The sequence below is a fragment of the Euleptes europaea genome, chromosome 14, assembly GCF_029931775.1.
Source record: "Euleptes europaea isolate rEulEur1 chromosome 14, rEulEur1.hap1, whole genome shotgun sequence".
Taxonomy (NCBI): Eukaryota; Metazoa; Chordata; class Lepidosauria; order Squamata; family Sphaerodactylidae; genus Euleptes; species Euleptes europaea.
In genome coordinates this window covers 31,450,097-31,477,970 of record NC_079325.1, presented here as the reverse complement: position 1 = coordinate 31,477,970, position 27,874 = coordinate 31,450,097, and the positions used below count along the sequence as shown (strand labels likewise).

The 27,874-nt window shown below is 45.1% G+C and overlaps 1 protein-coding gene across 1 annotated transcript; it reads right to left on the bottom strand.

The window, feature by feature from the left end:
- Window positions 1-45: 45 nt before the first annotated feature.
- ARHGAP25 (Rho GTPase activating protein 25) lies at window positions 46-27,611 on the bottom strand. Its single transcript, XM_056860687.1, has 11 exons — window positions 27,551-27,611; window positions 19,412-19,611; window positions 15,720-15,807; window positions 11,763-11,882; window positions 8,065-8,272; window positions 6,104-6,236; window positions 5,391-5,464; window positions 3,555-3,676; window positions 3,107-3,316; window positions 1,127-1,694; window positions 46-256 (listed from the first exon to the last, which is right to left on the bottom strand). The coding sequence occupies exons 1-11, from the start codon at window positions 27,609-27,611 to the stop codon at window positions 46-48; spliced, it is 1,995 nt and encodes a 664-aa protein (XP_056716665.1).
- Window positions 27,612-27,874: the final 263 nt, after the last annotated feature.

Here is a 27,874-nt window from a genome sequence, read left to right as displayed (position 1 = left end):
CTGCACGGAGCGTGCATTTTTGCACACAAATAGAAATTCTTTTCTCTATTCACTTTCTGTTCCTTGCTGGTTCATGGATTTTATGGAGTCCAGGATCTCCTGTTCTAGAAGTTTGTTCTTGTTCTCAATATCATCTCGAGAACACTCGATAGCCTGAAGCTTACGCTCCAGATCTGCAGATTTATCCTTTTCTTTTTCAATCTCTCTGTTTAGCCGTACCACTTTGGCCCAAACCTCATAGTTTTCCTTCTCGAGGCTGCAAGAGAAAAAGGGTGAGACATGAGCTGATGTCTTCAAGGGATGTGTCCATCTATCAGTGAACAGAGGAAAATGATCTAAAACTTTCTCCCCTCACCCTTGTTAGGAGTTCTGCAATGGACCTACCATGAGGCAAGGGGAAATGACCATGGCAAATAGCAGATTTTGGACACCATTAAGAACAACTTAGTGGGGAGCCAATAGGCCTGACCCATAGGGTACAATTCTGCAGGGAAGTCTCCTGTGTAAGCCCCACTGACAAGACCTCTTGGTATGTGGTGTAACCTCTGGATTCGTCACACTACCTTCCTTCTATCTTTAAAGGGGCAGATTTCTGAACATAAGAAATTATAATGAATTACACTTTTGGTCAATGAAGGCCTAGTGGCATTTACTTAAACAGAGACAGTGGTTTTTAAAGATCTTTCTCCCAGCCTTAATGAGTGCTGTGGCATCTTAAAGACTGATTAATTTATTGTGGCAGGCACTTTTGTGAACCAGAGCCTATTTCATTACATGCAGTCCTATTATCCAAAGTCCTCTGTCAAAGTATTCAGGGAGCAGTGCTTCTATCTCTATTCTATCAACATCATGGCTTCCACTCATGTACCTGTATTCACAATGTGCCCACTGCCCCCCCGCCAAACCCGAGAACTCCATAATACACTACTACATGATCCTTGCAGTATATTCTGGAGACTGAAGAATAACTTTATGGGAAAGTAAGAAAAACTGATATACATTTAACTTATCTGCAAAACATTTTTTGAAGGGGGGCAGAATCTGGATTGTTTTTCACGCATGGGGTCAAATAGACCCGGCTGTAATAACCACAGAAAGGAATAAGATCAGCAGGTGTTTCCATTACCTGTTAATTCGCTCCTCATAATCTTTTTTCTGTACCTCCATCTCCCGTTTCAGCTCCACAATCATTTTCCTCAGGGGCTCGAGGGCCTCCTCAGGAAGGGAGTTCTCACCCTCAGCACTGGGTTTTGGAACTGTGTCCCCGTTTTGCCCAGGATCAGTTAGCAGACCCTTTTGTGAAGTATCAGCAGATACGGCCAAAGAGCTCTCTTGAGTCTGCTTTTCAGATGCCTCCAGGGAACCACAGGAGTTGTCAGAGTTCAAGATTTTTGGAAGAGTGAGGAGCTTAGAAAGCCCATCTGACAAGGTCCTTTTATGACCTCCTGTTGAAGAAACAGGACTGGACTGGACCTCTGAAGAAGGGGACCCAAAGTAACTACTAAAAAGTTCACTTTGCTTCCCTTTGTTGGAAAGAACATTCACAAAATACTTCCTATTTGGAAGGGTCTGAGTTCTTTTCCGAGACTGCGTCGCGCACATTCCCAGAAGCTGCAGCTCCCCATTATCTTCTGCTGATGGATCCGAACTACAATTTAATTCAGAGCTGGAAGCGTCTACGTCATCTTTCTGAAAAGCAAGAGCAAAGAAATTTAACATTAGCGAGTGAATAAATTTAATTAGGGTCAAAGTAGAGGTGTTTGCTGTTCATGTCCCCATGTAGAGTGTGGATGGAGGCTCCAGTTTACCACCAAAAGGTCAAACAAATTGAGGCCAGATGAACTCTCTGCCTTCCACCCGCACCATGCTGTGTCATTTGTACTCCTTTCCCCCCAGCTTGACTTTGACACTAGAAGCAAGCGAACCCCAGCTTATTTTAGCAACCTATCTGTCCCTTGTTACCGCAGAGCTTTTATGCTAGCTCATTTGAACACCGCTCCTACGGTGGTGTTAAATGGAAGATACCATAACTTTCCTTATTCAGATAAACTTTGTCCATCTGATCTGAAGAGAGTTGACACACTACTTCATATGATGTTGGGATGTCCCCAATGCAAATCTTATCGCAATCAATGGATTATCTTAATCAAATTACCTGCTACCGTAACAAAAGATAAAATAGTCCCCTTTTTGCTGGTGGATAGAGATCCAAGAACAACATTGGCAGTGGCCAAGTATCTCTCCACCATATTTTCCTTAAAGAAATAAAGGCTCCCCATTTATTGCTCAAGACCTTTGGGTCATGGGAGCTTGAAAAAGGAAAAGGAAAGGACTGGAAGCAAGCTGGGGGGTTAGAAAAAGTGTCTGAAGTGACAGAACTCAGGGAGTTAAGGTAGGGAGAGTTTAGCTCTGCTTGCCAGCACCCCCCTGTGAAGCTAAAATCAGGTCCCCAAGCTACTTTATACAGGAACAGGGAACACTCAGGAATAAATTGATGTGTCTGCCCCAGTTGTACCCAGTTCACCTCTAAGACCGATTGAGAGCAATACCTAGTCAATTCACAGTGCCACCTGAGGCCACTTACTAACACCTCGGCCTTGCTTCTCTGCCACATCCACCTAAGAGCCAGAGTAGCTAATCCTTGGTGCCCTCTCTCCCAGACCTCTTTTAAAATAACACAGACCTCCCTCCAGCAGGGAAATTGATCTCTGTAGTTAGGAGATAAGCTGTAATTCCAGGGGATCCCTAGTTCCCACCTGGAGGATGGAATCCCTAGATAGGGAGGAAGTAAGGAAGACTAGATACTCCAGCTCCCGTGCGGAAGGGCAAAGTAACATCATATGTACTATGCAAAGATCCACCAAGGATTGGTATGATATGACACTATAGTAATCCATAAACACATAAAATATGTCTCTCCGATACATACACTTCCAATTTGTATCTGATGAAGGGAGCTTTGACTATTGAAAGTTTATACCCCCCCACCCCAAATCTTGTTGATCTCTAAGATGCTGCTGGACTTGACTCTAGCAGGTTCACATATGCATATTTTGTTGTGTAAGTGGAACTATCAATAGAAGAAGTTACAGAGCCGACTGTAATCCACTCACTGCTTGCCACTGGGTTCTGTTCTCTCCTCTGGGTGACAGAGGCCTTTCTACAGCACCCCAGCCTACTGAACTGCGAGGCACTGGGGCCTTCTGGGAATCACTCTTCTGGAGGGGTGGAGAAGGAACCACATCTTTAGACACCGGAAATAGTGTCATGTGGTCACTGATCATCACAGTCATCACTTTCTGGATATGGTGAGTGCCTGCAGGGAAAGCAATAAGAAAGCACACAAGAGCCTTGGGATAATATAAATTATTTATAATGTACATAATATATTTGTAATTTTCTATTGAGTTGTTCTTTGTATCAGCACAACAACTTCGTGAAGCAGGGCAGGCTGGATATGGTAACTTTGCAAATGGGACGTGACTTTTTGCATAAATGGAGCACCTGTTTAAATACGTAAACACAAACTGTTTAAACAGCACCCCCCGTTGCACCTCTCATGATAGTTGCTGGATCCTCCATCTTTGGTCTGATGAGGTTCACGCCAAACACTGTTGCCAGATTCTCCACACTCATCTTGTTGGTACTGGCATTCTGCTGGATTTCATACAGGAATCTGCCAGGATCCAATGGCAAAACAAGGAAGTGATGGACAGCAGCCATGTTCAAACTTTCTACTCTAGTGCTGTGCAGATGTTCAATATGAACCTGGGGGAAGGGAGCTCCACAGCACAACTTTGCCCTAGCCTCCACCTGTATGAGGTCCTGTATTTATTTGTTTTCTTTATTGGTACCTCACCTTTCTCCCCAATGGTGACCCAAATTGGCTTGTGTTTCTCCTCCCTTTCATTTTATCCTCATGACGACCCTGTAAGGTAGGTTAGGCTGGAAGCGAGTGGCTGGTCCAAGGGCATCCAGCAAGCTTCCATGGTAGAACAGGGATTCAAATCTGGGTCTCCTTGATCCTAGTCCAATACTCTAACCACCACAGAAGGGACTGGTATGCATACGTCCACACTCATAGCTACACTAATCATGCAATCTGGACCTCCCTCCATTTCCACAGGCACCCACTCCTCATTAATGCAGTGGATTTGCATGTTGGGAGGCAGTGCTTTAAAAAATCCAGTTTTCAAACACAATAAATGAGCAGGTGTTACCCATCTTATGCAATTATTAAGGGTGCAGATACATCCCCCGAGGCATGCAGAAGTCTTCATCTTTCATTCACCCCAGATGCCAAGGAAGCCACACTGACAGAAGTAGACACCGCTTCATTCTCTGAACATGAAGACTACACTGTAATCAGTGAGAAGTGCGCCTTCTCTTTCTCTCTAACTACACTTGCATACGTTGCAACCACAGAAGATAGAAGAAGAGGAGTTGGGTTTTATATGCCGACTTTCTCTACCACTTAAGGAAGAATCAAACCGGCTTACAATGACCTTCCTTTCCCCTCCCCACAACAGACACTCTGTAAGGAAGGTGGGGCTGAGAGAGTGTGATTTGCCCAAGGTCACCCAGCTGGCTTCATGTGGAGGAGTGGGGAATCAAACCTGGTTCTCCAAATCAGAGTCCACCACTCCAAACCACCGCTCTGAACCACTACACCACACTGGCTCTCTGGTGTTTGTTTCAGTCTTTATAGATTTGTTTCTTTCATTCTTCATAGCATGCCATGCAATTACTTGCAAAGGGGCTCTCGGAAGCAGCTGAGAAGTCCTCATCTTTAACTCAACCTGACCCACGAGCTGATATGTGCAACAGAGAAAAATATCCAGGCATTAATGGTGCCTGATAAACCAGGCCTGGCACCTGAAGCAGGTTGTGTAGTTGCATGCATGACTTGCTGCCATCTCTTCTGCAACCAGCAGCCACTCGCTTGAAGAAGGGCTCCTAAGTCAGAGGCTGTGATTCTGTTCTTAGTGAAGCACAACCTGGAACAGAAGCGGAAGGAAGAAAGAGACAGGCTCTTTCCTCTTTCTGGCACACTAGGGTATCCTCTCTGCCTACTCAGATGGCTGGTTTCTAGATTGGTAGCCCTTGATGTATGCCTGCTCAGACCATTGAAAGTCCTGAGGAAATCTGGAAACCTGCTTAATCAACTCTTTTTGCTTATGGCTGCTTTGCAGAACCAGGAAGATTAGGATTTCTACCATTAGCCTGCAGAACCCAAATATAGGACCCCAGGATTGCAACTGAGCCTTACGCTATGTTGGTGATGTAAAACTGATTATCTGGCCAGATGTTCCTTTGCATATAGCTATTTCCACTTTCTCCAGTTTAAAATACTGAACTACAAAAGCATCAAGGAAGAAAAGAGAACCTACCGGCAAATATAACTGAGAAGGTTGTAATTGTCTCGTGGTAAGAGAGGCAACTGCTTCATTAGCTGCTGACGCCCCTGGAAGAATACAAAAGGGATTTTTCAGCAGACACAAGCATTTATAGTGAGCATTTAACACCAGCATTATTTGCACTGTGGCTACTGCTGCCATTTTGATCAAACAGACAATTAAAGAAAAAAAGAGGAAACCAAAAGTTTTGGAAGGGTTGAAAGAGCACGGCATGGTGTATTGCTGACTTCCCACTAAAGCTGTCAGACCCTGCCCAAGTCAATTCCCAAGGAAGCCTCCCCCACCCCCAAAGCTTTCCAAGGGGGCTGGGAAGGCTTTGGGTCATTGCAAAGTCAAGCACCACAAGAACAGAAACTAGCCGGTCACAAGTGGAACTTAGGGGTGCCTGAAGGGATAGGAGCAGAACCTGCTATGCACTGCTATGATTTTCAACTGTCATCTGCCAGAGTCTGCAAAATCTAGAGGTTACTTTTTATTGCAGACAATTTTAATATTTTCTGCAAAAATGTTTTTATGATATATTGGTTTTATTGCTGTTAGCTGCCTTGAGTCCAAGGTGTGTGTGTGTGTGTATGACAGCAAGAGACTGGAAGGTTTATAAATACTTTAAGAATATAAAACAATTCCTGACACCCTCCATGCAGTTTTGCAGCTAGGACCAGAGGTGTATTATTTACCGGTAATACCTTTGTCTCATCTGCAGTTGAAAGCTGGCCACACAAGAGGAAGTCCTCATACTGGGTCCATGGTATGACTGGCTCAGGAAGCTCCCTTAGGTAGAGCTTAAACAAGGACGCCACCGTGTGTACATCTGTATCGCTGTAAGACAAGAATGAGTTAGGCTCATACACCATCAAAATGAATTCTTAAAGTCATTACCTCTTGATCCAATTCATCATAATGTGTGATGTTTAATAGTTACGAATTGTATTTGTTTGTTTGTGCGAGATAAAAAATAAAAAACTACAAATTTAAAAAAAATGAATTAAGGGGTCAAAATGGTACCAGGAAGCAGAGCCATTTTCCTTATGATTAAATCAGTTTACAGCTGGGGAATGGTGACAAGTAGAATCCAGACAATGGTGGATTCTGTTTCAAGGAAATTCCAAAAATATGCTGAAATATATAAATAGGATTAAGTAAATATTAGCACAAATTTACATTATAACTCCTCTCGTAACCTTTCAGCTGATCAGTTCTAAATATGGCTGGGGGGGATCCTTGCAGTGATTATTTCAAATCTGATATTAAAAATCACAACACTCAGAAACCGGGGGGTGGGGGGGGGTCTTCCATTGCTGACATGAGCTGCACTTCTCTGACACAAACTTCAAAGGAAGATTACAACATGAGATTGCTGAACTAGAATTCATTAACAAATTCAGGTCAATGGACCCCCCCTCCCGCATGGCCTGAATAGGGATATAGGATTCTTATCCCATTATAAATGCTAATTTTTGGCATTTCCCACACTCATGCACGTCTCCTAGTTCCAATCAAGCTGATTACATTTTGTTCTGTCACTGCATCCTGCACTGCCGCCTTTTTCAACACCCTTCCCACTTTCTAACCTAAATATAAGGGCTGATGGATCTTTGTTTCCATTTGTATCTGATGAAGTGAGCATCAATTCAAGAAATCTTACACCCTGGATAATTTTTATTGGTCTTTAAGGTGTTACTGGACTCCCATTTTTCTACTACCACAGACTAACACAGCTACCACTTGAAACTACCTATCTTAGCTTTGTTTGCCTTCTTTGACATCAGCACATAGCATCATGACATCATCGTGTTCAAGACATAATTCCTGATTGGTTGGCAGAGAAGAAGGCAACCTAACCAAAGGAAAAAGGTGATAAAGAAGCTGCAGATCATAAAAAAGCCAACCTCTTATTAGTGTTAAGTGGTGGTTTGGAGAATTTTCATCCTAAAAAGCATAATGGCCAAAATTTGGCCTGGCCCTGATTTGAAGTCTTTTATGGTTTTGGATTAAATTGAGAGAACTCTTAGATCATTAAGCATTAACCATAATGGGCTGGTCTGACCACTTTTGAAATGGCTAAACCACATCATCTTATTTGTTTAAAAATGTATAGGAAGCTTTTCCATTAAAGTCTGTAAAACAGTGGACAATGAGATCAGGTTTTGACAAAACAGACCTAACAAGAAATAAAGTAAAACAGAAGCCCCAGAGGCAGCAAAATAAAAATGATCATACACAGACATCAGATCAAAACAGCAGACGCCATTCAGCCTTTAAAAGCTTTGAAAAATGAGAGGGTCTTAACTTGGCATGCAGATGAAAATTATGTCGGTGCGTCACTAATCTGTCCGGGGAGGGTATTCCATTGGTGGGGTGGGTTATATCAAGGTTAGGTCTAAGTGCCTGTTTAGTCTTCCTGGCTTCAGCGGCTCATCCAGCTTGATGGCAAAGTCTCTGGCTTCACTTAATTATAGAGCGTCTCAAAACAAAAGCCAATTAAAGTTCATGTTCTCTCTGGTACATGAGCTACAGAATTTCACCAAATATCTCCCCCAAAAAGAGAAGCCTTATAGCAAGCTAACCCCATAGTTCATCTGTCCCAGTATAGTGGCTAGTTGAACCTGCAACCTCAGGTACACTTGAGGAATACATACACCCCTACCGGTCAAACGATGGCCTCTCTCCAGCATCAAACGCATCCCTCAGTTGTTTCACTAGGTTGTCTTGGCCAGGAAGTCGGAAGATGCCCTCTTCATTGAGACCATGCTTCCTTATGAACTCAGCGCATTTCTCAACCAGAATGGGAACCTGATGCTGCCCAAACCTCTGTTCATACACCATGGTCTCCACCAGCTGTTGACCAAAAACCACTGCATGAAAAAAGAAGAAACATGATGAAGAGAAAGAAAAGGGGCTTCTCAGAGCACCCCAAGATGGGTAGAATCCAGAACCATCCTATAAACTTACATTCGATTGGTAAACAAAGACTAATTCTAGCAATAAAATACTTCCCCAATATACAGATCTTGAGAGTGTGCAAATTCCTGGGAGTCCTTGCAACACCCTGAAAGGTAGTTTAGTATTATCATCCCCATATTGCAGATGAATTGACTCAGACTTCCCTGATCCATTTCTTGGCCACTCGACTAAAATCTATGCCACTGTGTTTGAAAGACTTTTAAATGACTCTCTTTGCTTGGCAAGTAAAGTACTGTGGCTTGGTACAGCAAGAGCTTTTGATGGACTTGTTTGCACCCTTTGTCTATAGACAGCAGTTCCACATGTTAGGACTGTGCCTGGGAGGAACAGTTACACGAATATCAGACCAAATGAAACTCATGCTGAGCAACTTATGCCGTGCCTATAATCGGCAATATTTAAGCGGCAGCAGTACCTTTCCTTTGGAAAGCAGGCTTCCTCTTCCTGACCTCCCAGCAAAAAAGCATCTCCAGAACTGGACAGAAAGGAATTTAGCACCCAGCCCTTCATCCAATACCCAGTCAGTGAGATGACAGCAGAGAAAATCCTAGTTCTAACCAGCTCCAGAAACACTGAAGAAGGATCCTTGACCGTGCTGCAGTGTTTTTTTTGTTTTTTTTAGCAGCTTCTCCAGATCCTGGGGAAAATCTTGGAGTCTCTCTTCTTTCCAAGCCAGCATAATATTTGTGCTCCTTTCCTTCCAGGAGCCTTGGAGGGGCCAGTCAGTGACTGCCATTCAGAGGTCTGTTAAGGGTTTTTTTGTTTTTCTGTGGTGGTGGCGGGGAGGATTTTCAATGCATTTACAGAGAGCTCTTTGCCTTTCAAGGAATCATCATAAACCTGTCATTGTACATAGTAAATGGATTCTTTTTTTCCTGATTGCTTCAGTATACAACTTCTTTTAATACTATGAAAGTTGATGTGGGGGGAGCTTCTCTCTTCATGAGATTTCTGCCTTTCTCTTGGTGCCCGACAAATTACAGGTGAAGTCAAAATGTTACCACAAACCAGTATGGTTCAGCCTGGGATCACACCACACCTTCTGCCATGAAAAACAATGCACAGATTTAGAAAAAGGACTATTTTAACCTATCTCACACAGCTGCAGAAAGCACTTGGCAACATTAACGTGCCGTGCGGAGAACAAGCCAGGCACCCAGAGCCTCTGTAAAAGGACACAGCGTTGCCCATCATTACTCTCTGCTTATTTTAAAACCAGGAGTCTGAGGCCTGCCAATTTATCAAGGGCCACAACAGTGGGTAGCTGGAAGATCCTCTCTGAATGGACTTTTCATAAAGTGGTCCAGGCCGGCACACACAGCCATCTGCCTGTGGTAACCACGAGCGTCGTCATATCAAAGCCCTCTTGTATTCGCCACTCAGATGGTCCCTTTGTCGCCAAGACCATGTTCGTCTACAATCAGTCTTGACGTTTGCTTTTTATACTGCTCTGGAGTCAACGTGTTGGAAAGGTGGCATACAAACAGCACGCACCAATAAAGAGCGGCAAGGTAGGAACAGGCAGCAGAGGAGCTGAATCCAGCCCCGTGGAGGCCTATTGCAATCATTCAATCTTCACCACACTTTGGGGTTCATGCAAGGAGAGTCCCTTGAAGCTACCTTGAAAATTTGGGAACTTGACCTCCAAAAATGCCTCCCCCAGAGCTCATTTAAAAAATTCCCATAGGGAAAAGCCTGGGGAAAACCGAAGCAAAAACAAACAAACAACCCAAATACCTTGGTTCTTGTGGGTTATCCGGGCTGTGTAACCGTGGTCTTGGTATTTTCTTTCCTGACGTTTCACCAGCAGCTGTGGCAGGCATCCTCTGAAGATGCCTGCCACAGCTGCTGGGGAAAGTCAGGAAAGAAAATACCAAGACCACGTTTATACAGCCCGGATAACCCACAAGAACCAATGAACTCTGACCGTGAAAGCCTTCGACAACCCAAATACCTTTTCAGCTGATTCAGCAATCAGCTATCAGGCTTTGGCTTTATTTCCAGGTTTTGGTATTCGGTAAAATCAAAACGCGAATATTGCAGAAACTGCTAATTTCGGGTTTATTTTCGGTTTGGGTTTATCAATATGCACAACCCTACACAGGACCAGCCCTGACCTGGATGGCCCAGGCTAGCCTGATCTCGTCAGATCTCAGAAGCTAAGCAGGGTCAGCCCTGGTTAGTATTTGGATGGGAGACCACCAAGGAAGTCCAGGGTTGCTGTGCAGAGGAAGGCACTGGCAAACCAACTCTGTTAGTCTCTTGCCATGAAAACCCCAAAAAAGGGGTCGCCATAAGTCGGCTGGACTTGACGGCACTTTACATACACACACAGGACCACCTCTCCAGCTATTCCTCCCACCAGATACCAGCAACAGGCTCTACCCCTCCACAGACACAGCAATAGAGACGGCCACAGCTTCTCCTTTATACACCTCAGAGTCGATTTTCATGAGGAGCTGAGTTCACAGGGTGAGGACCATGAACCCAACCTGTGAACAGTTTCAGGGTCATATGGGGTCTTCTGCAACGAGCCAAATAATTCCTTCCCTGAATTGTTTCAGTTCTGGGCGGGGGTGGGGGAGAAAGGTTAAAGCTCCTGCTGTATCCATGCCACCATCCATCTTGTGTACTTTGCCTCGCAGAAATCAGCCCTCAGCTCTGGCCCTCCGTGCTCACAGGTCAATGAGGACAAGCAGCATACGAGAATTCTTGTGTACCATCTATGCTATATTTCTGAGAATATGCCAATAAAGGTCATTTGATTTGATTTGATTTGACAAGCAGCATGCAAGCACATCTGAGAGAACCCTGACAGAAAGAGGGTAACAGGGATCTTCATTACCAGTACTGGAGGAGGAGAGGTACCTACAGGGGGACCCTTCTACTGCTGCTCACAGCTTCAACCTGAGCAGGAGGAAGTTGATTTTTATATGCTGACTTTCTCTACCACTTAAGGAAGAATCAAACCGGCTTACAATCACCTTCCCTTCCCCACAACAGACACCCTGTGAGGTTGGTGGGGCTTTGAGAGTGTGACTAGCCAAAGGTCACCCAGCTGGCTTCATGTGTAGGAGCTTGGAAACAAACCCGGTTCTCCAGATTAGCATCCACTGCTCATGTGGAGGAGTAGGGAATTGAACCCGGTTCTCCAGATCAGAGTCCACTGCTCCAAACCACCACTATTAACCACTACACCACGCTGGCTCTCGATTGTAGCCATTGATTGCTTCAGATGGGACTCCAGCCCTCCCTGGTTTTAGTGCCGGTGCCAGAAACTGGAAGAGCCAGTGTCCAGCTTAGCCCTCACAAACAAACACAGACCCATATATGGTTTCCCTTCTCTCTATCTGCTGATCTTAAAGTGTTGCCACTCTTTACCTCCCAGAGGGGACCCTGCCACTCTTCGGAGCAATTTCACCCAGTCTTCCATTTCTGACTGAGAACTGGCCATCAGTAGATAAGAGTCTTGCCCTGTTCGATTCTGGTCTCTAGAGATCCCTGCAGGAAAATAATAATAATAAATGCAAAATTACTCACGGGGAGAAGGGGAAAGTGTTATGTACTGCTTTTTCTGACTATTGAGTGATATATTTTCTCTGAATCCTCTCCATTTGTAGCAAAACACAGCAGTGTGTAGCAATGTCATACCTAGAGGAAACTAAGGCTGTTTATGCATGGGAGGTTTTGCCTTGGATTTGCTGCTCTCTAGATGTACATTTTTCCCATCCAAATTCTCAAAACTCTGCGTGGGGGCTTATTGTTGAGTTTGGAGAATTTGGATGGGGAAAATGTGCATCTAGAGAGTGGCAAATCCAAGGCAAAACCTCCCGTGCATAATTGACCATACTTTCACCTACTTGCCACTGTTTAATGAGAATGTATCCTTTTTCATTTTTAAAGGTTTTATCACCAATTTTCACAACCTCCCTGCAAGGTAAGCTGTTAAAAGGATTATACAGAGGATATGTTTTCAGAAACGAAAGCTCTTTCACTTTCCCCTCACTGTAACAACACAAACTTTTTTCCCCCTGTGGCCAATTGGTTTTTCAGGGGTTTGAAGCAACTCAGGAGGTATCTGCTATTGTCTGAACCCACCTGCATGGTGTAATGGGAATGGAAGAGAGGTGCATGGACAATTATTTTGTGATGCCATCGGTCTGCAGGAAGTACTGCCTGTGACATCACACAACAAAACCGACCACTACTTTTATCCCTAGTTTTAGATTTCTTTTTAATTGCTAAAGGTGAATATTTACCTGCTTTACTATGCAAGTCCTCAACTTAAGGGCCAATTAAAATAGCCCAGGACCAAGCAGTCTATGATGATATGTGTCACGGTTGCCTGCTCCCATGTTATGGCCAGTTGGAGCTGAGTCCCCCTCTCCCCCATATTGCTGCCAACGCCACTCAGGCTTAGGAGGCCACACTTCGCACATTACAAAACCCCTTTGATCGTTGGTGGACACATGAAGGCTTTGCATCACATTTCAGTTGGAGCATTATGCTTCCCAGATAGAGTTGCCAGGTCCCTCTTCACCATCGGCGGGAGGTTTTTGGGGCAGAAATGGAGGAGGGTGGGGTTTGGGGAGGGGAGGGACTTCAAAGCCATAGAGGCCAGTTGCCAAAGTGGCCATTTTCTCCAGGTGAACTGATCTCTATCAGCTGAAGATCAGTTGAAATAGCAGGAGATCTCCAGCTAGTACCTGGTGGTTGGCTAGGATTGCCAGGTCTCTCTTTGCCACCAGTGGGAGATTTTTGGGGTGGAGCCTGAGGAGGGCGGGGTTTTGGGAGGGGAGGGACTTCAATGTCTACAGTCCAATGGTTAAAGCGGCCATTTTCTCCAGGGGAACTGATTGCTATCAGCTGGAGATCAATTGTAATAGCAGGAGATCTCCAGCTAGTACCTGGATGTTGGCAACCCTACTGTTAGCAACCCTATTCCCAGACTCACATGTGCCCTTTTCTGCTTGTAACTGTAGCATGCAGTCAGAAGTGGCTTAAGCTCCCCCCGCCCCCCGCCCCCACACACACTCCATTTTCATATGCTCAAATTGTTACTGGTTCTGTTGCAAAACTTATGTGCAATCATATATGTAATGTAATTTTGCAAAAGGAGCCAATAGCAGCTCCATGGGGTAGTTTGAGGAATCAAAAAACGTACAGTGGAGGAAGACTGAAGCTGCTTCTGCCTGTACGCTGTAACTGGAAGCAGAAAAGCTTGCATGTTCATCTGGGAGACACAAAACTCCCACTGAATATCTAGTGCAAATGCCTTGTCATCCACCACCAAAAAGGTGGACTTGGTAACATTTGAAGTGGCTTGCGGCTTGGCTTGCTCCTGGCAGACAGCAGCCCACGAAGACAGTAACCCACCAGAACTTTTTCTGGTAGGTTCAAGTGCCAATCCACTCCTTAGCTCAAACAGTGCTTTCAAAATATTGTCGAAGGCTTTCACGGTCAGAGTTCATTGGTTCTTGTAGGTTATCCGGGCTGTGTAACCGTGGTCTTGGAATTTTCTTTCCTGACGTTTCGCCAGCAACTGTGGCAGGCATCTTCAGAGTAGTAACACTGAAGGACAGTGTCTCTCAGTGTCAAGGGTGTAGAAAGAGTAATATATAGTCAGAAAGGGGTTGGGTTTGAGCTGAGTATTGTCCTGCAAAAGTATTGTCCTGTAAGTATCAAGATAATGTGCTAATGAGGATATGGTATGTTAATATGGAACCATTGTATCCTGAAGTGATCTGTTAATGTGTGTAATCCAAAACTAATCTGTATGGCTATTGTTGAATGTTGTCTTTGTCTGGAGGCTTGGCTTCCTGCCCTGAAAAACCTCCAGACAAAGACAACATTCAACAATAGCCATACAGATTAGTTTTGGATTACACACATTAACAGATCACTTCAGGATACAATGGTTCCATATTAACATACCATATCCTCATTAGCACATTATCTTGATACTTACAGGACAATACTTTTGCAGGACAATACTCAGCTCAAACCCAACCCCTTTCTGACTATATATTACTCTTTCTACACCCTTGACACTGAGAGACACTGTCCTTCAGTGTTACTACTCTGAAGATGCCTGCCACAGTTGCTGGCGAAACGTCAGGAAAGAAAATTCCAAGACCACGGTTACACAGCCCGGATAACCTACAAGAACCAGTGCTTTCAAACTTTAAAAAAAGGAAGACTACCCATTCCCTACAGCCATCATTTGACTTTAAGATACTTTAAAAATCATTTGCCTCCTCCTGTAGTGGTAGCTATGTTATCAATAACCTTGTCTCACTGAGTTTGCAAGCTAACTGAGAGTTCAAGCATTTTTCAACTGTCAGTGAACTTTGTTTGCTTAGAGTTCCTTTCATCTTGGTCAGTTAACTGAAGCAGTTCCAACAAATTCATATTAATTGCTTTTTAATAGAGGTTAGGAGTTGAGATTGGCGTTCCTATCTTGTTGAATCAAATGCAACTCATACGTGCATGCTGATTAGTTTATTTGCACTTATGTTGATTATTTCTTATTTAGTTATGAACCAAACAGGCATCTAGATAGTAATCACATGATTTTGATAGAAAAGATTTAGAAAAACATAAAATTGGTATTTTTCTATAAATATGCACTATTATGACAAGCAAATCAGATTTGTCTGGATAGAAGTGTCAGAAGAAGACTAGGTGAGATTTAATGGTTACTTGGGCTTTTTGATAATCCCCAAAAGCAGTGGGACAAAAAGCTGAAATCTGGTTGGCTTTTTAAATGATTACTCGTTATAATATGATCAAGCAATGCGAGGAACTTTGATTATTTTTAGCATTCATCTTCACAGTAATTGTAGGGTTAATTTTCATTTGCTTGTATTTTCTTCTGTCTTGTTTAATAGAGAAAACAATTTCTTTTCTCAATAAAAAATAAAAGTCTGTACAGGTTTTCTGTCTGGTTTGCTGTACAAAGTTCAAAGAACCAAACTCACCCCCATTACTCTTTTGTATTATCAGAATTAAAGGTTGATAATCATACTTTAATAGATAGATCCCAGAGAACACCTCAACTAAACATTTTACAGAGGCAAAAAGCCTTTGGAAAATGTTCAGTTCAGAGCCTCTAACTGGATGCGGGAGGGAATCTCTTGTTACACCCCCCACAATAAGTATATTCACATGGGATATTTTAATCAGTTTCAAACCCAATGAAGAGTCATGATTTCATCCAGGGAATTTTTCTCAAAGACTACAAGAACTCAAGCACTTTTCAAGAGGGATAATTAAACTAGCACAGGTCTGGAGCATAGCCAAGCAAGCGCAATCAATGGTCAATTAATTGATGCTCACCTGGGATTATCTCAAAGATAAATCTCCCTCCCTCGTCAGAGGTGCCGGCAACCTCCTTGATTGTACTGCCATGAAGACGGATCACACCCTACAACCAAAGAGAGTAACCATCTTGAAATGGCCACTAAAACAGAAGCCCATCTAGATGCTCTCTTCTGAAAAAAGGACAATTGCCTCCCAATCAGGCCTTAGAATCAGCTTTGCCTACCTGGTTTAAGTTTCACTGAGGGCAGAGAAATAACCACATCCCCAGAGACTAAAAGTGCTGAAAGCAACACAATCCGAAGTGGGTCTGCTTCGGGGATGTTCCAGTTGCACAAGCAAACAAAGCAACCACCGGCTTTTAAACAGGGCCACGGCTTAGTGGTAGAGCATCTGTTTGTGTGCAGCAGGCCCCTGGTTCAATCCATGCTATCTCCAATTAAAAGGATCAGGTAGCAAGTGATGTGAAAGACCTTTAACCTGAGATCCTGGAGAGCCGCAGCCAGTCAGAGTGGATCACACTGACCTTGATAGATCAGTGATGGGACCCATCCAGGTTTAAATCTCTATTCTGCCATGGAGGCTTGCTGGGTGACCTTGGACCAGTTGTCCTCTCCCAGCCTAACTTTTCGGGGGTGGCAGGACTACCTCACACTCACCTGCTCCTAGGGTTGCCAGGTCTCCCCTGGCCACTGGCAGGGGAATGGAGGAGTTGGGTTGCCAGATCCAGGTTAGGAAACACCTGGAGTTTTCGGAATGGAGTCTGGGGAAGACAGGGACCACAGTAGGGTACAATGCCATAGAGTCTACCCTCCAAAGCATTCATTTTCTCCAGGTGAACTGATCTCTGAAGTCTAGAGATGAGCTGTAATTCCAGGGGATTCCCAGATCCCACCTGGAAGCTGGCATCCCTACCTGCTCCACAAGAGATGCTGGCAGGTGGTGGCCTTGCTCAGGCACAACTGGGGCAGGCAGCTCAGCTATAGGCTGTAGGTAAGGGAGCAATGGTGAGGCCACACTAGGGTTGCCAGCTCTAGGTTGGAAAATACCTGGAGATTTTTGGGGTGGCGCCTAAGGAGGACAGGAACTGGGGAGGGGAGGGACTTCAATGGCGGTATATTGCCATAGATTCCACCTTCTAAAGTAGCCATTTTATCCAGGTGAACTGATCTCTGTCGCTTGGAGATCAGTTCTATTAGCAGAAGATCTCCAGCCACCACATGGAGGTTGACAACCCTAGGCCACACCCAGAAAGGCCCTAACAACAGCATCAGGCCTGGTGGGCTCAGGCAGTAGGCAGCACTTGGGAACAGGCCAGAGTAGGATTGCCAACCTCCAGGTACTACTGGAGATCTCCTGCTATTACAACTGATCTCCAGCCGATAGAGATCAGTTCACCTGGAGAAAATGGCCGCTCTGGCAATTGGACTCTGTGGCATTGAAGTCCCTCCCCTCTATAAACCCCGTCGTCTTCAGGCTCTGCCCCAAAAACTTCCCGCCGGTGTTTTGAAGGAATTTAACAAACCGTAGTTAGTGAAGCGGACGGTGTTCTGATGACACTTGCCATAGTTGGTTTAATTAAACCACAGTTCCACATGATGTGTGAGCTGAGCCAGGAGTTTTAACCTTACTTCTCCTAATATGCTTCAAATTACTATACGAGAGAATCAAGGGCTCTATTCTAAATAAATAAGGCTCTGGAAGGGGAAAAGCAGCCATAAATTCCCATCACTTTAGGATGGCTGCAGGTTCTGATGGCATTAAGGTTGCCAACCTCCAGGTGGTGGTGGAGATCTACAGCTATTACAACCGATCTCCAGGAGACAGAGATCGGTTCACCTGGAGAAAATGGCCGCAATGGAAAGTAGACTCTATGGCATTATACCCCACTGAAGTCCCCTCCCCTCCCCAAACCCTCCCCTCCTCAGGCTCCATCCCCAAACTTGGAGCTGGAAACCCTAGATGGCATGCAAACAAAGTGGGTTTGTAGTCATAAAACGTACTTTGCTCAATTAAACAGTTGGTCTGCGCTGCAATCTTGAACTGGTCTAAACAGTCACTCCAAACCCTGCATTTGTCGGAAGGAGAGCTGTGGGTCTCCAGTGACTTCTTAAACAACTCTCAAGCTTTCTTGGAAGGAAGCCACAACTATTTTAAACAAGTGGTATCAAGCTGAGGTCAGTTTGTGGTGGAGTCAGATCACTACAGGCACCGATGCAGCCTGGCCGAAAGAGATGCTTGTGAGCAAAGCAGGCACAAGCTCTCCTTATGCCCACAGAGAAGCCAGCCTGGTCTCAACATGATGCCATGACTCAGGCCAGTCATGAGGACAGCTCACATGACTTGGCCCACAGGGGTAACAAGAGAACAGCCGCAAGTCTTTGATGGCTGTCTGGGGGCACTCTACTTTCCAAAGGCTCACTGGAACTGAGTATGATAAATTGCGGGCATAACAACGTAGGCATGGCAGAACTGGAGGGAAGGACTGTGTGTGTGGGGCGGGGAATGGTTTCTGCCACAGGAAATGGTGTGGCAAAAATCTTAAAGTCTCAAGGAGATAAAAGTGGGCATCGAGGGTGAGGAGCCTGTGAGAAAGTGAGAAGTCAAATTGGGAGACAGGAACTGTGGGAGTGGATGGGCTCATAAACCTTAAGGGCTAGGAACTTAAAACAGATTTGTAAAGCAACCGGGAGCAAGTGAACGTTTTCCGTCAGCAGGATCCTGCTCCTGTGCCTTTAAACAGCAACTTGATCTCCATACTATGTAAAGTTCCTCCCACCCCCATATGATGCAGACTGGGTCACTACACTTGATCTTAGCCGACAGGCCGAGAAGACTGGGCAATTTCCCCCCCCTTCCCCCCCCCCTTCAAGCGTACAGCATCTGGAACAGGGTGTGACTTGTTGCTATTTATTCATTTACTTCATTTAAATTATGCCTCAATGGGGGAACCCAAGAGCAGCTTACATCCTCTCCTCCGTTTTATCTTCACAATCCCCCTGAGGTAGGTTAGACTGAGAGAGTGTGACTGGCCCAGGGTCACCCGGTGAGCTTCCATGGCAGAGTTGGGATTCTAACCTGGGTCTCCCAGATTCTAGTTTCATAGAATCATAGAGTTGGAAGGGACCACCAGGGTCATCTAGTCCAACCCCCTGCACAATGCAGAAAATTTACAACTGCCTTTCCCCCACACCCCCAGTGACCCCTACTCCATGCCCAGAAGATGGCCAAGATGCCCTCCCTCTCATGAACTGCCTAAGGTCATAGAATCAGCATTGCTGACAGATGGCCATCTAGCCTCTGCTTAAAAACCTCCAGGGGAGGAGAGCTTACCACCTCCCGAGTTTGAAACTCTAACCAGGACGCCACACTGGCTTTCAAGGACATCTTCAATGCATGCTGGCATTTAGAGAGACTATTTGGAGATGGGGCCAAAAAATCCCCCAAAGCCTTGAAAACTAGGATCTTGGAATCAGGGTAAATTGTATAATAATATTCAAAATGCTGAGTTTATTTGATTGGAATACCAAGAATACCTCAGTGTACAATTTATTCTGTTTAGAGTTTCATTTATTTAGAAGAATGGTCCGAAGGTGCCTGGCAAGAACCTTGACTGGACACTGACTGAACAGCTGAGGCCAAAATCAGTTACAGATGACCCTCAGATCTTAGTGTCTACAAGGTATCCAATCCCCAACTCCTGCAGTTACCTGGAGTTTGCCATCGTCCTCATCCTTGTAGTAAGACAGGTGTTGCCCTTTCAACACGAAGTACCTCTGCTGCCAGTTCTTGACGATGGAGCGCTGTTTCTTCAACCAGCCCGTTTTCAGAGGCCGCTCCGGAGGGTTGAGAGAATAGGACCAGTTGCAGGAACCCTTCGGGTCGACAGCCATCATGCTCTGGGAGCGAACTGAAGAGAGGAGGGAAACAGAATGTGGGGCAAATGCAGAAGGTGAAGCTCCTGGAAAAAAGCAGCTGAAAATCCAAGACAGCTTCTGGTCAGAAACCGCATCTAGCTTTTAGAAGAGGAAAACGCACTGTGATTTTCACAGAGTCTATCCTAAATTGAGCAAAACAGTTGACAACTAAAGAGATGTCTGTCTGCTGGGCCCATGTCTTGTGGGGAGCAGCTTTTAAAAAGGAAACTACCACAGCTACTTGTCAGTGGACTTCCTTTTTCCTGTGTAGGCGATATTGTTCTTTACAAAAATGAGAAAAGAAACAAAAATAGCTTCCAAAGGGCACTGTGCTATTGTGTGCGGAGGAACTTAGGGGGTGTGGATTGCCCCTTGCCTTGCAAACAGCTGCTGTAGAAAATAGGAAGGACAGATTAGTGCAACCCACTGAAAGCGCCCAAGCTGTTTCAAAACTCCTTTGCAAGGTCCATGTCTTTTAGGGTGAGGGGCTGATTTCCACTCGTGAACATTAGCAAAATCAATCCACTAGCTAGAGCTTTGAAAAGAATGGGAGCTGAACAAGATGTACTGAACGTTTTACAATTTGCATTTCATTTAGTTTCAAGATGGGTATCTATTACATATTTATTCTGCACTTTCTCAACCCTGCAAGGTCAGTTAGGCTAAAAGAGTAATTGACCTACCTTCATTGGCTGAGGGCTCAATATTTCATCCTGTCTATGAAACACAAATGTCAGGCTTGTGTAACCTCAAGTTTGCCTTGGGGCTGTGCAGGGAAGGAAGAGGGGCGTAACTCTTTAACCTCCGTTTGGTTTCCGCTATTCAAAACCAGATATGCTATTAGCATTTGGAAGGAGAAACTACATGATATTGTCGAAGGCTTTCACGGTCAGAGTTCGTTGGTTCTTGTAGGTTATCCGGGCTGTGTAACCGTGGTCTTGGTATTTTCTTTCCTGACGTTTCACTAGCAGCTGTGGCAGGCATCTTCAGAGGAGTCTGAAGATGCCTTCAGAGGAGTCTGAAGATCTCCTCTGAAGATGCCTGCCACAGCTGCTGGCGAAACGTCAGGAAAGAAAATACCAAGACCATGGTTACACAGCCCAGATAACCTACAAGAACCAAGAAACTACATGGTTTTCTAAAGGATTCTTCTTTTTCTGTTAAAATGCTAACAGCAGCACAGGGGAACCTGTTTTGAATACTAACTAAGTGGAGGTTGAACGATTAAATCCTTTCCCAGCATGGAGTAGAGGCAAAATAAGGCTATATAAGCCTGCAGTTTTGCATTTTTATGGAGATGCTTGCCTGTTTGACCACTGAGTGGGGTGTTGAACCTGTCTTCCAAGTTCTAGTCTGACAGGTTAAGCACTACACCATACTGACTGTTCAGTGATGAAAAGCAGCATGAATGGCTGATGGGTTTCAGACTACATCACAGACACCACACTAAGGGGAAGTTCACCTGGGGGGTCTTGCCTTCCTCTGGACCAAAGGCTTTTCATTGAAATCTGATCCTAGGGTTGTTATGCAGACACTCCTGTATTTTTCCACAGAGAATTTTGACCAGTGGAGCCTGTCCTATGGAGTGGAGAAGATGCATATGCCAGAGTCCTTTTGTCTACACATCTGTCCTGCTTCAAATTAGGTCTACTTGACTTACTGTTCTGATCAGATTTTCCTGCAAAGAAGGATTCTGAGATGTGACCGTGAACTTGCTGCAGTCCAGCCCAAGGCAAACATGCGACTGGGTTTGTTTAGGCAGAAAAGACCCCAACAGCTGAACCAGAAACAGAGCAAAAGGGCCCTGATCAGATTCGTCGTAAAAGAGCAACATTGTTCATTAGCGTGCAGGGTTTCCTGGAATGGCTACCTTGTATAGGTAACCTCAGCTTAGTGCAAAACACTCTGAAGAGAAAAAAGAAAGAAAGGTTACCTCCTTCTCTTGCGTCTCACTTGTTAAAGAGCTGGAAGTCTCAGCAGAAACCGGGTGCTGGCCTGACACATCCTAGGCGTTCCCCAGCACACCAGAACTCTGCTGCACATGCCCAGAGGCCTCTGATGTTGTGAGAAGGTGGTGGTAACATTGCTAATCATCCTGAAGGCCTTTTTGTGCTAAGATGCCTAGCCGTGTTAGTCTGCCTGCTGCATGCCCAGAGAACACTGTGGAATCCAGTGTAGATTTCATAATCTGCTCTAGTGAGGCGTGGTAGAGCTAGGGTTGCAAACCTCCAAGGAGATCTGCTTTAACAACTGATCTCCAGACTGCAGAGATCTGTTCCCCTGGAGAAGAGGTCTGCTTTGGAGGGTGGATACTATGGCATTGTACCCTGATGAGGTCCCTTCCCTCCCCAACCCTGCCTTTTCCAGGCTCTACCCCCAAAATCTCCAGGTGTTTCCCAACCCAGAGCTGGCAACCCTAGTTAAAGCAGAATGCAGGCCTGGAAAATTTTTCTGGAACAGGATCAAGATGCCATACTCATTCCTAATATTTTTACAGCAACGTATCTAGTAACTAAGGATGGAAAAGCATTTTTAAGGCATGGTATTAGTGATTTTTCACCATGTGGGTTACTCTTACAGAACTATGGCATGCCACAAACACTAAAAATAATCTAGAGGTTACTCCTGCTTTAGAGAGCACTGGGAATTTCAGCCTTTGCTTATTTTCGACATCTAACCGATATACAACATCCATTTAATTGACTAGCAAAACAGTCAAGATCTTCCCCAGACTGTAACCTACAAACACTCAGCTCTATAGCGAAAGTACCTCCCCAGCCCTTCTACCCAAAATCTTTTAACAGAAAGTGCTGGGATCCAAAGCAGGGCTCAGTACTTTCTGTACTCATAAGTTGAAGCTCCACCCCTACATTTTCTACTGCTAATTCAAGCTGTTCAGCTCTTTGCTTTATAGGGGTTTTTTTGGGAAGGGAGGGGGGGACGGACACCACAGTGATGCAACAGGATGTAACAGTGGAAATGAAACTGATTGGAAGTGGCTGAGCTACAATTCAGGAAGTCCCCTGGTTTGCTTCTCCTGCCACTAACTCACTAGAGCAAGCAGCTTTCTCCAGGAGCCTGCGTAAGCAGTCACACTCATTGACATTTGGCCCTGGCAAGAAACATGTCCAAGGACTGCCCTGGGGGCAGGCAGAGAAAGCTGGAGGGGATTGTGGAGTTGCTTGGCCACCTTCTCCTCTGCCTACGGTTAACACTGGCGGGAGATTTTTGGGGGTGGAGTCTGAGGAGGGTGGGATTTGGGGAGGGGAGGGACTTCAATGCCATAGAATCCAATTGCCAAAGCGGCCATTTTCTCCAGGTGAACTGATCTCTATCGGCTGGAGATCCATTGTAATAGCAGGAGATCTCCAGCTACTACCTGGAGGTTGCAATCAAACAAAACAGTAGCAGGCTAAAGAAGTAAACAACAAGCAATAGAATGCACACAGTCAGAGACTGTAAATGTATTGTAACTTAGACAGAACTAAAGTCACAAACCAGGCTAAGCAACATGGGTTACAAAGCAACAAGTAAACAACTGAACGTTGTACAAAGACAAAAGAAACAAACAGCCAAAGTGCTAATTTTTAATGATAGAAAAGTTTGAGTAATAAGCTTGGCTTGTTTCAGGTCAATTTCATTTTCTTTTTCAGGCGGAGGAGATGGTAACGGGGCTCCGGACGTTCTCCAGCGTTTTCGCTACAAAAGTAGCTTCATCAGCCACAAAGGCTTATAATTCAATTCCTAGGACAAATGTGGAGCTCCCTGGTACGGGCTGCTACATTAAAGCTTCATGCGTTGCCAGCCTCCAGGAAGGGCCTGAACATCTTTGGGAATTACAACTGATCTTCAGACAACATACCTGTTTCCCTGGAGAAAATGGGTGCTTTGGAGAGTGGATTCTATGCCATTATACACCCGCTGAGGTCCTTCCGCAAACTCTGCCCTCCCAAGGCTCCTCCCCCAATTCTCCAGGAATTTCTCAACCTGGAGTTCGCAACCCTAGAACCCACCTCAAGCTGGGGCATAGACAGGCCTGCCAACCTCCAGGTACTAGCTGGAGATCGCCTGCTATTACAACTGATCTCCAGCTGATAGAGATCAGTTCGCCTGGAGAAAATGGTCACTTTGGCAATTGGACTCTATGCCATTGGAGTCCCTCCCCTCCCCAAACCCTGCCCTCCACAGGCTCCGCCCCAAAAGCCTCCCTCCGGTGGCAAAAAGGGACCTGGCAACCCTAGGCCTAGAGTTCTAGAATTAACAAATGATCTCCAGATAGCAAAGAGGAGTTTCTCCTGTGCCATCTCCTATTTCCCCTCCAGCCTGAGTCTTCTGATTTCCCGGCAGAGCATCTGCACCTCGCTGGAGTGGTCGGGCAAGGGCTTCACTGTGACTCCGCCATAATCAACAACTTGAGTTATTGGCCTGCTGAGTTTCCAGCAGCTGTATGCTTTAGCTAAGAGTCAATGTTTTGCACAGAAAGCCACCCAAGCTTCCTCTATGTACTTGCTCATTAGGACAATTGTGTATTACAAGTAGTTTGGAACAGAAGCCGGAGTATGTGGTGGTAAATATACACAGTCAATCCCCATAAACTGCAGACACGCTTTCCTACCCACGGAGCCGGCTGCATGTTTAGGAGAGGAAGAGCAAGGGACAGACTCATCGACCCCAGCCTAGACAAATAAAGCCAATGCAAACATTGGCCTTTTATGTACGGGTTGTTTCTGTGGCAATCACCACCCCCAGGCTACTTTGGGGCTTCGTTTTCATTATGCACATCTTTTCCGACCTTCAGAAGTCACTTCGCTCTCTCCCCACATTCTCCCTGCATTTTCTGGATGCTGCGGGGAAAATGCAGGGAGAGAGTGAAGTGACTTCTAAAGGTCGGAAAAGACGTGCATAATGAAAACGAAGCTCCGAAGTAGTGGGGTGTGTGTGTGTGATTGCCACGAAAACGACCCGTGCATAAAAGACCATTATTTATCCTACGTGGGGGTTCACTGGGAAAACCTCCACGCCTAATCAGCTGCCACCAGGAGAAGAAGAGTCGGGATCGGTTCCAGCCAAGCAAGCTGATCGACTCGCATCAAACCCAACACAAAGACTTCCCGAAGGACAGAGCGTTAAGCACCGAGAAATGTTATCCGCTCCGCTGCCTCAAGTAGGCTCAGTATTACTTGCAATAGCTCTCACAATGTGCTGAAACTGGGAGTATTTGAGCATTTTCAAGTACGAGAGAGAAATGTTGCATAACAAGAAAACTTGCGTTCAGCAGCAGAGCACTCACGCTTTACCCAGGCCCCAGATTCAAGCCCTGGGACCTTTAGAGTTAACACCGTCTCCAGTCTCAGAAAGATTTTGGTGTGCGGCTTTGATGTTGGTCCACATAGACAACACGCAGCAAGGTTGACCAATTACTCAATATAAAGCAGTTTCATATGTACATGTAGTTATTAATCATTGTATCTGGGTATGTAACTAGATCTTCTAAGCAGGCTAAAGGCTGGTTTAGAAATGGGTCTCACACACACTGTTGACTTCCCAAGCTCAGCATTGCGGCAGAAGGATGGGAGAGGAAGAAAACACAAAACTCTTTCCCTGACCTCAGGTGCCTGGCTTATGTGCTATCCAGAGCTCCATTGTGTATTATGCAGGAGGAGGAAGGAAAGGCAGTGAGCCTCTTTCCTTTGATATCTGACAAAGGAAGCTTTGACTCTCGAAAGCAATAAATCTAAAAATTTAAAAGATGGCGGCCTCAATATTCCTCAACAACGGAGAACAAGCAGGAGCAATAATCAATTTCAGTAACTCAACAGGGCACAGAGCAGAACCCAACCAACAGGGGAGCACAATTCCTGGAAGGGCCCAGCAGGGAGGCCAACGAATATGCAGTTGTCACTGACCTCAACCATAGGCCTGGTGGAACACCTGTCTTACAGGCCCTGCGGACCCGTCAAGTCCTGCAGGGCCCTGGGCAGGTCTCACTCGATAGCAAGTTCCACCAGGCTGGTGCCAGGGCTGAAAAAGCCCTGGCTCTGGTTGAGGATAGCTGGACATGTCCCTATTGCTTCAGGCCCCCTTTGAGGCATGCTTCTCTGCCTATTTTTCGGAATATGAAAGGAAAAGTAAGAGAAGTGGATGCCAATCAATACATTTGAAATACACTCAGATATAAATCTGAGATGTACAAAAGCTAAACCTTTTTCTCCAAGCGACGTGCAAAATGTTCACTTGGATATTTATATCCCACTTTTCTCCCTAATGTAGCCTCAAAGCAGTTTACAATGTTGTTCCCTCTGCCTCCATTTTACCTTGTGTGGTTGGTTGAGCTAAGAGAGTGACACAGTAGGGATTCGAAACTGGGTCTCCCAAATCCCAGTCAAGCACTCTAACCACTACACTAATGTTCATACTTAAGGGGCTAACTACACATTACATACAAAGATGTAACTGAACTTTAATGAGCCGACCTTTTAAAAAAAATGAAAACCCTAAAAGCAGCTTATAGTGTTCCAGTGGAAACAGCAAGTATTCGACATCTAAGAGAATAACAGTGTCTAATGGCCGATAGTTCAGTGGAACACCCATCTGAAAAGTCAATATACCCAAGTGAATCCCAAACGCTGCGGAAAAAGAACAGGATAAGGATGTTGCCTTTGTGACTTGCTAGTGAGCTTTCTGAGGCATCTTGGTTAATTGTGTCCTAGGTGTGAAAGCACACTAAATTGGCCAAAGAACCAATAAATCTTAAGAACTTTACCAACAGACACTAACGTGAACCCCATAGGCAGAAGCAGCAAGACAGAAAGGAGTCCTTATGACATCAGCTTGGCAGGATTATCTGGCTCACACTCCCGCTATGGCTCATTCAAGTGACAGACGATAGCAAGAGCTTGTGACAGATGCAATCTTTTGGCTTAACCCCATCGTGCCGCTATGTTCCGGCTGGTCAAAATATGGAACTTGAAAAGTTTCTGGCCGTATTACTTTGTGTATCTTGGCAGCCTTCTTCCCCCTCTTCCAGACCCATATCAACTAAAGTAATCCCATATGCATGAGAAACCAGGGGCTGAGCAGTCTCCATGAAGCTGCCGGTAACACTGGGGCTCAGCCTGCTCCCTGCAACCAGTGGGTCTCCAAGGCCACTGGTCCATTGGGAAATTTTCTGGTAAGGGCCAATCTGCCCCTGTAAGAAGTTATCCAGATCAACCTCTTACCAGGAAGCTCTGGATTTACCTGTTGTCTAGGCAGAAGTTCTCAAGAAACAAGAAACCCAGTAAAGAGCTTACAGCCCAGATATCTAATGGTTGTACTCCAAATTAAAGAGCTATACCAATAGATATTTTGCTCAGATACAATCTCCCATGCTTCAGTATGTAGCTAGTATTGGAAGACCTTTGTGAACAACAGTCACCCAGATCTGATGGAATCGGCCAGAAATATAGGTGCTCTTGGTGAGTAGATTAATGTAGTTGGACATAGGGTCATGGGGTATACATTTCTCTCCCCACCATGGGGAACCCAGAGGAGGAGATTAAGAGGTGTGGGGAGAGGGAATAAGATTAAGACCATAAACTGGGCAGAGCAGCCATTCACAGCACAGAAGTGACACCACCTGAATGTAGCTTGACTAAAAAAAGTGTCTCCTCACCCTTAAAAAAAAAAAAAAAGCTTAAACATCTAAAATTTTCGTGGAAGAAATTAAGGAGTCTTTATAAAAGAAAAAGAGAACACAAACTTTTTTTCCACATAGTACACCTCATCTGAACCTGGGCCTAAACTGGCTATGCAAAGTTTGTGTCGGCAATTCTAATTTGCCTACTGGTAGAAGGGAGTTTCACTTTTGAGGAGAAATTACTTCTACGTACTACAGTAAATCTGGATACCCACAGGAGGCCAAGGAGTATATGAGGGAAACGATAACAGTACCTATTTTGGACATATCCACTTTCAGGTTGAAATCCCAGTTCCGTGGCAGCTTGAGAGACATCCTGGCCGCACGAAGGCCTGTGTAGCTGGCCGGCTGGTCTTATTTGCCTCTACAGAACTTGTGCTTTAAAAAATAAAATAAAAAAATCTTCCTGCGTTTGCTTGAGAAAAAAAACACCCAGTCTCACTCTCAACTGAAGTTGGTTTGCCAACAACTTCCTCCTCCTCCTCCCAGTCTGATCCTCTGTGAGAAAACCCACAGAAGCATTTCCCTCCTACTTGCTTTTTATTTTTCAGATGCAATGCAAATCTCTGCTTGCAGCA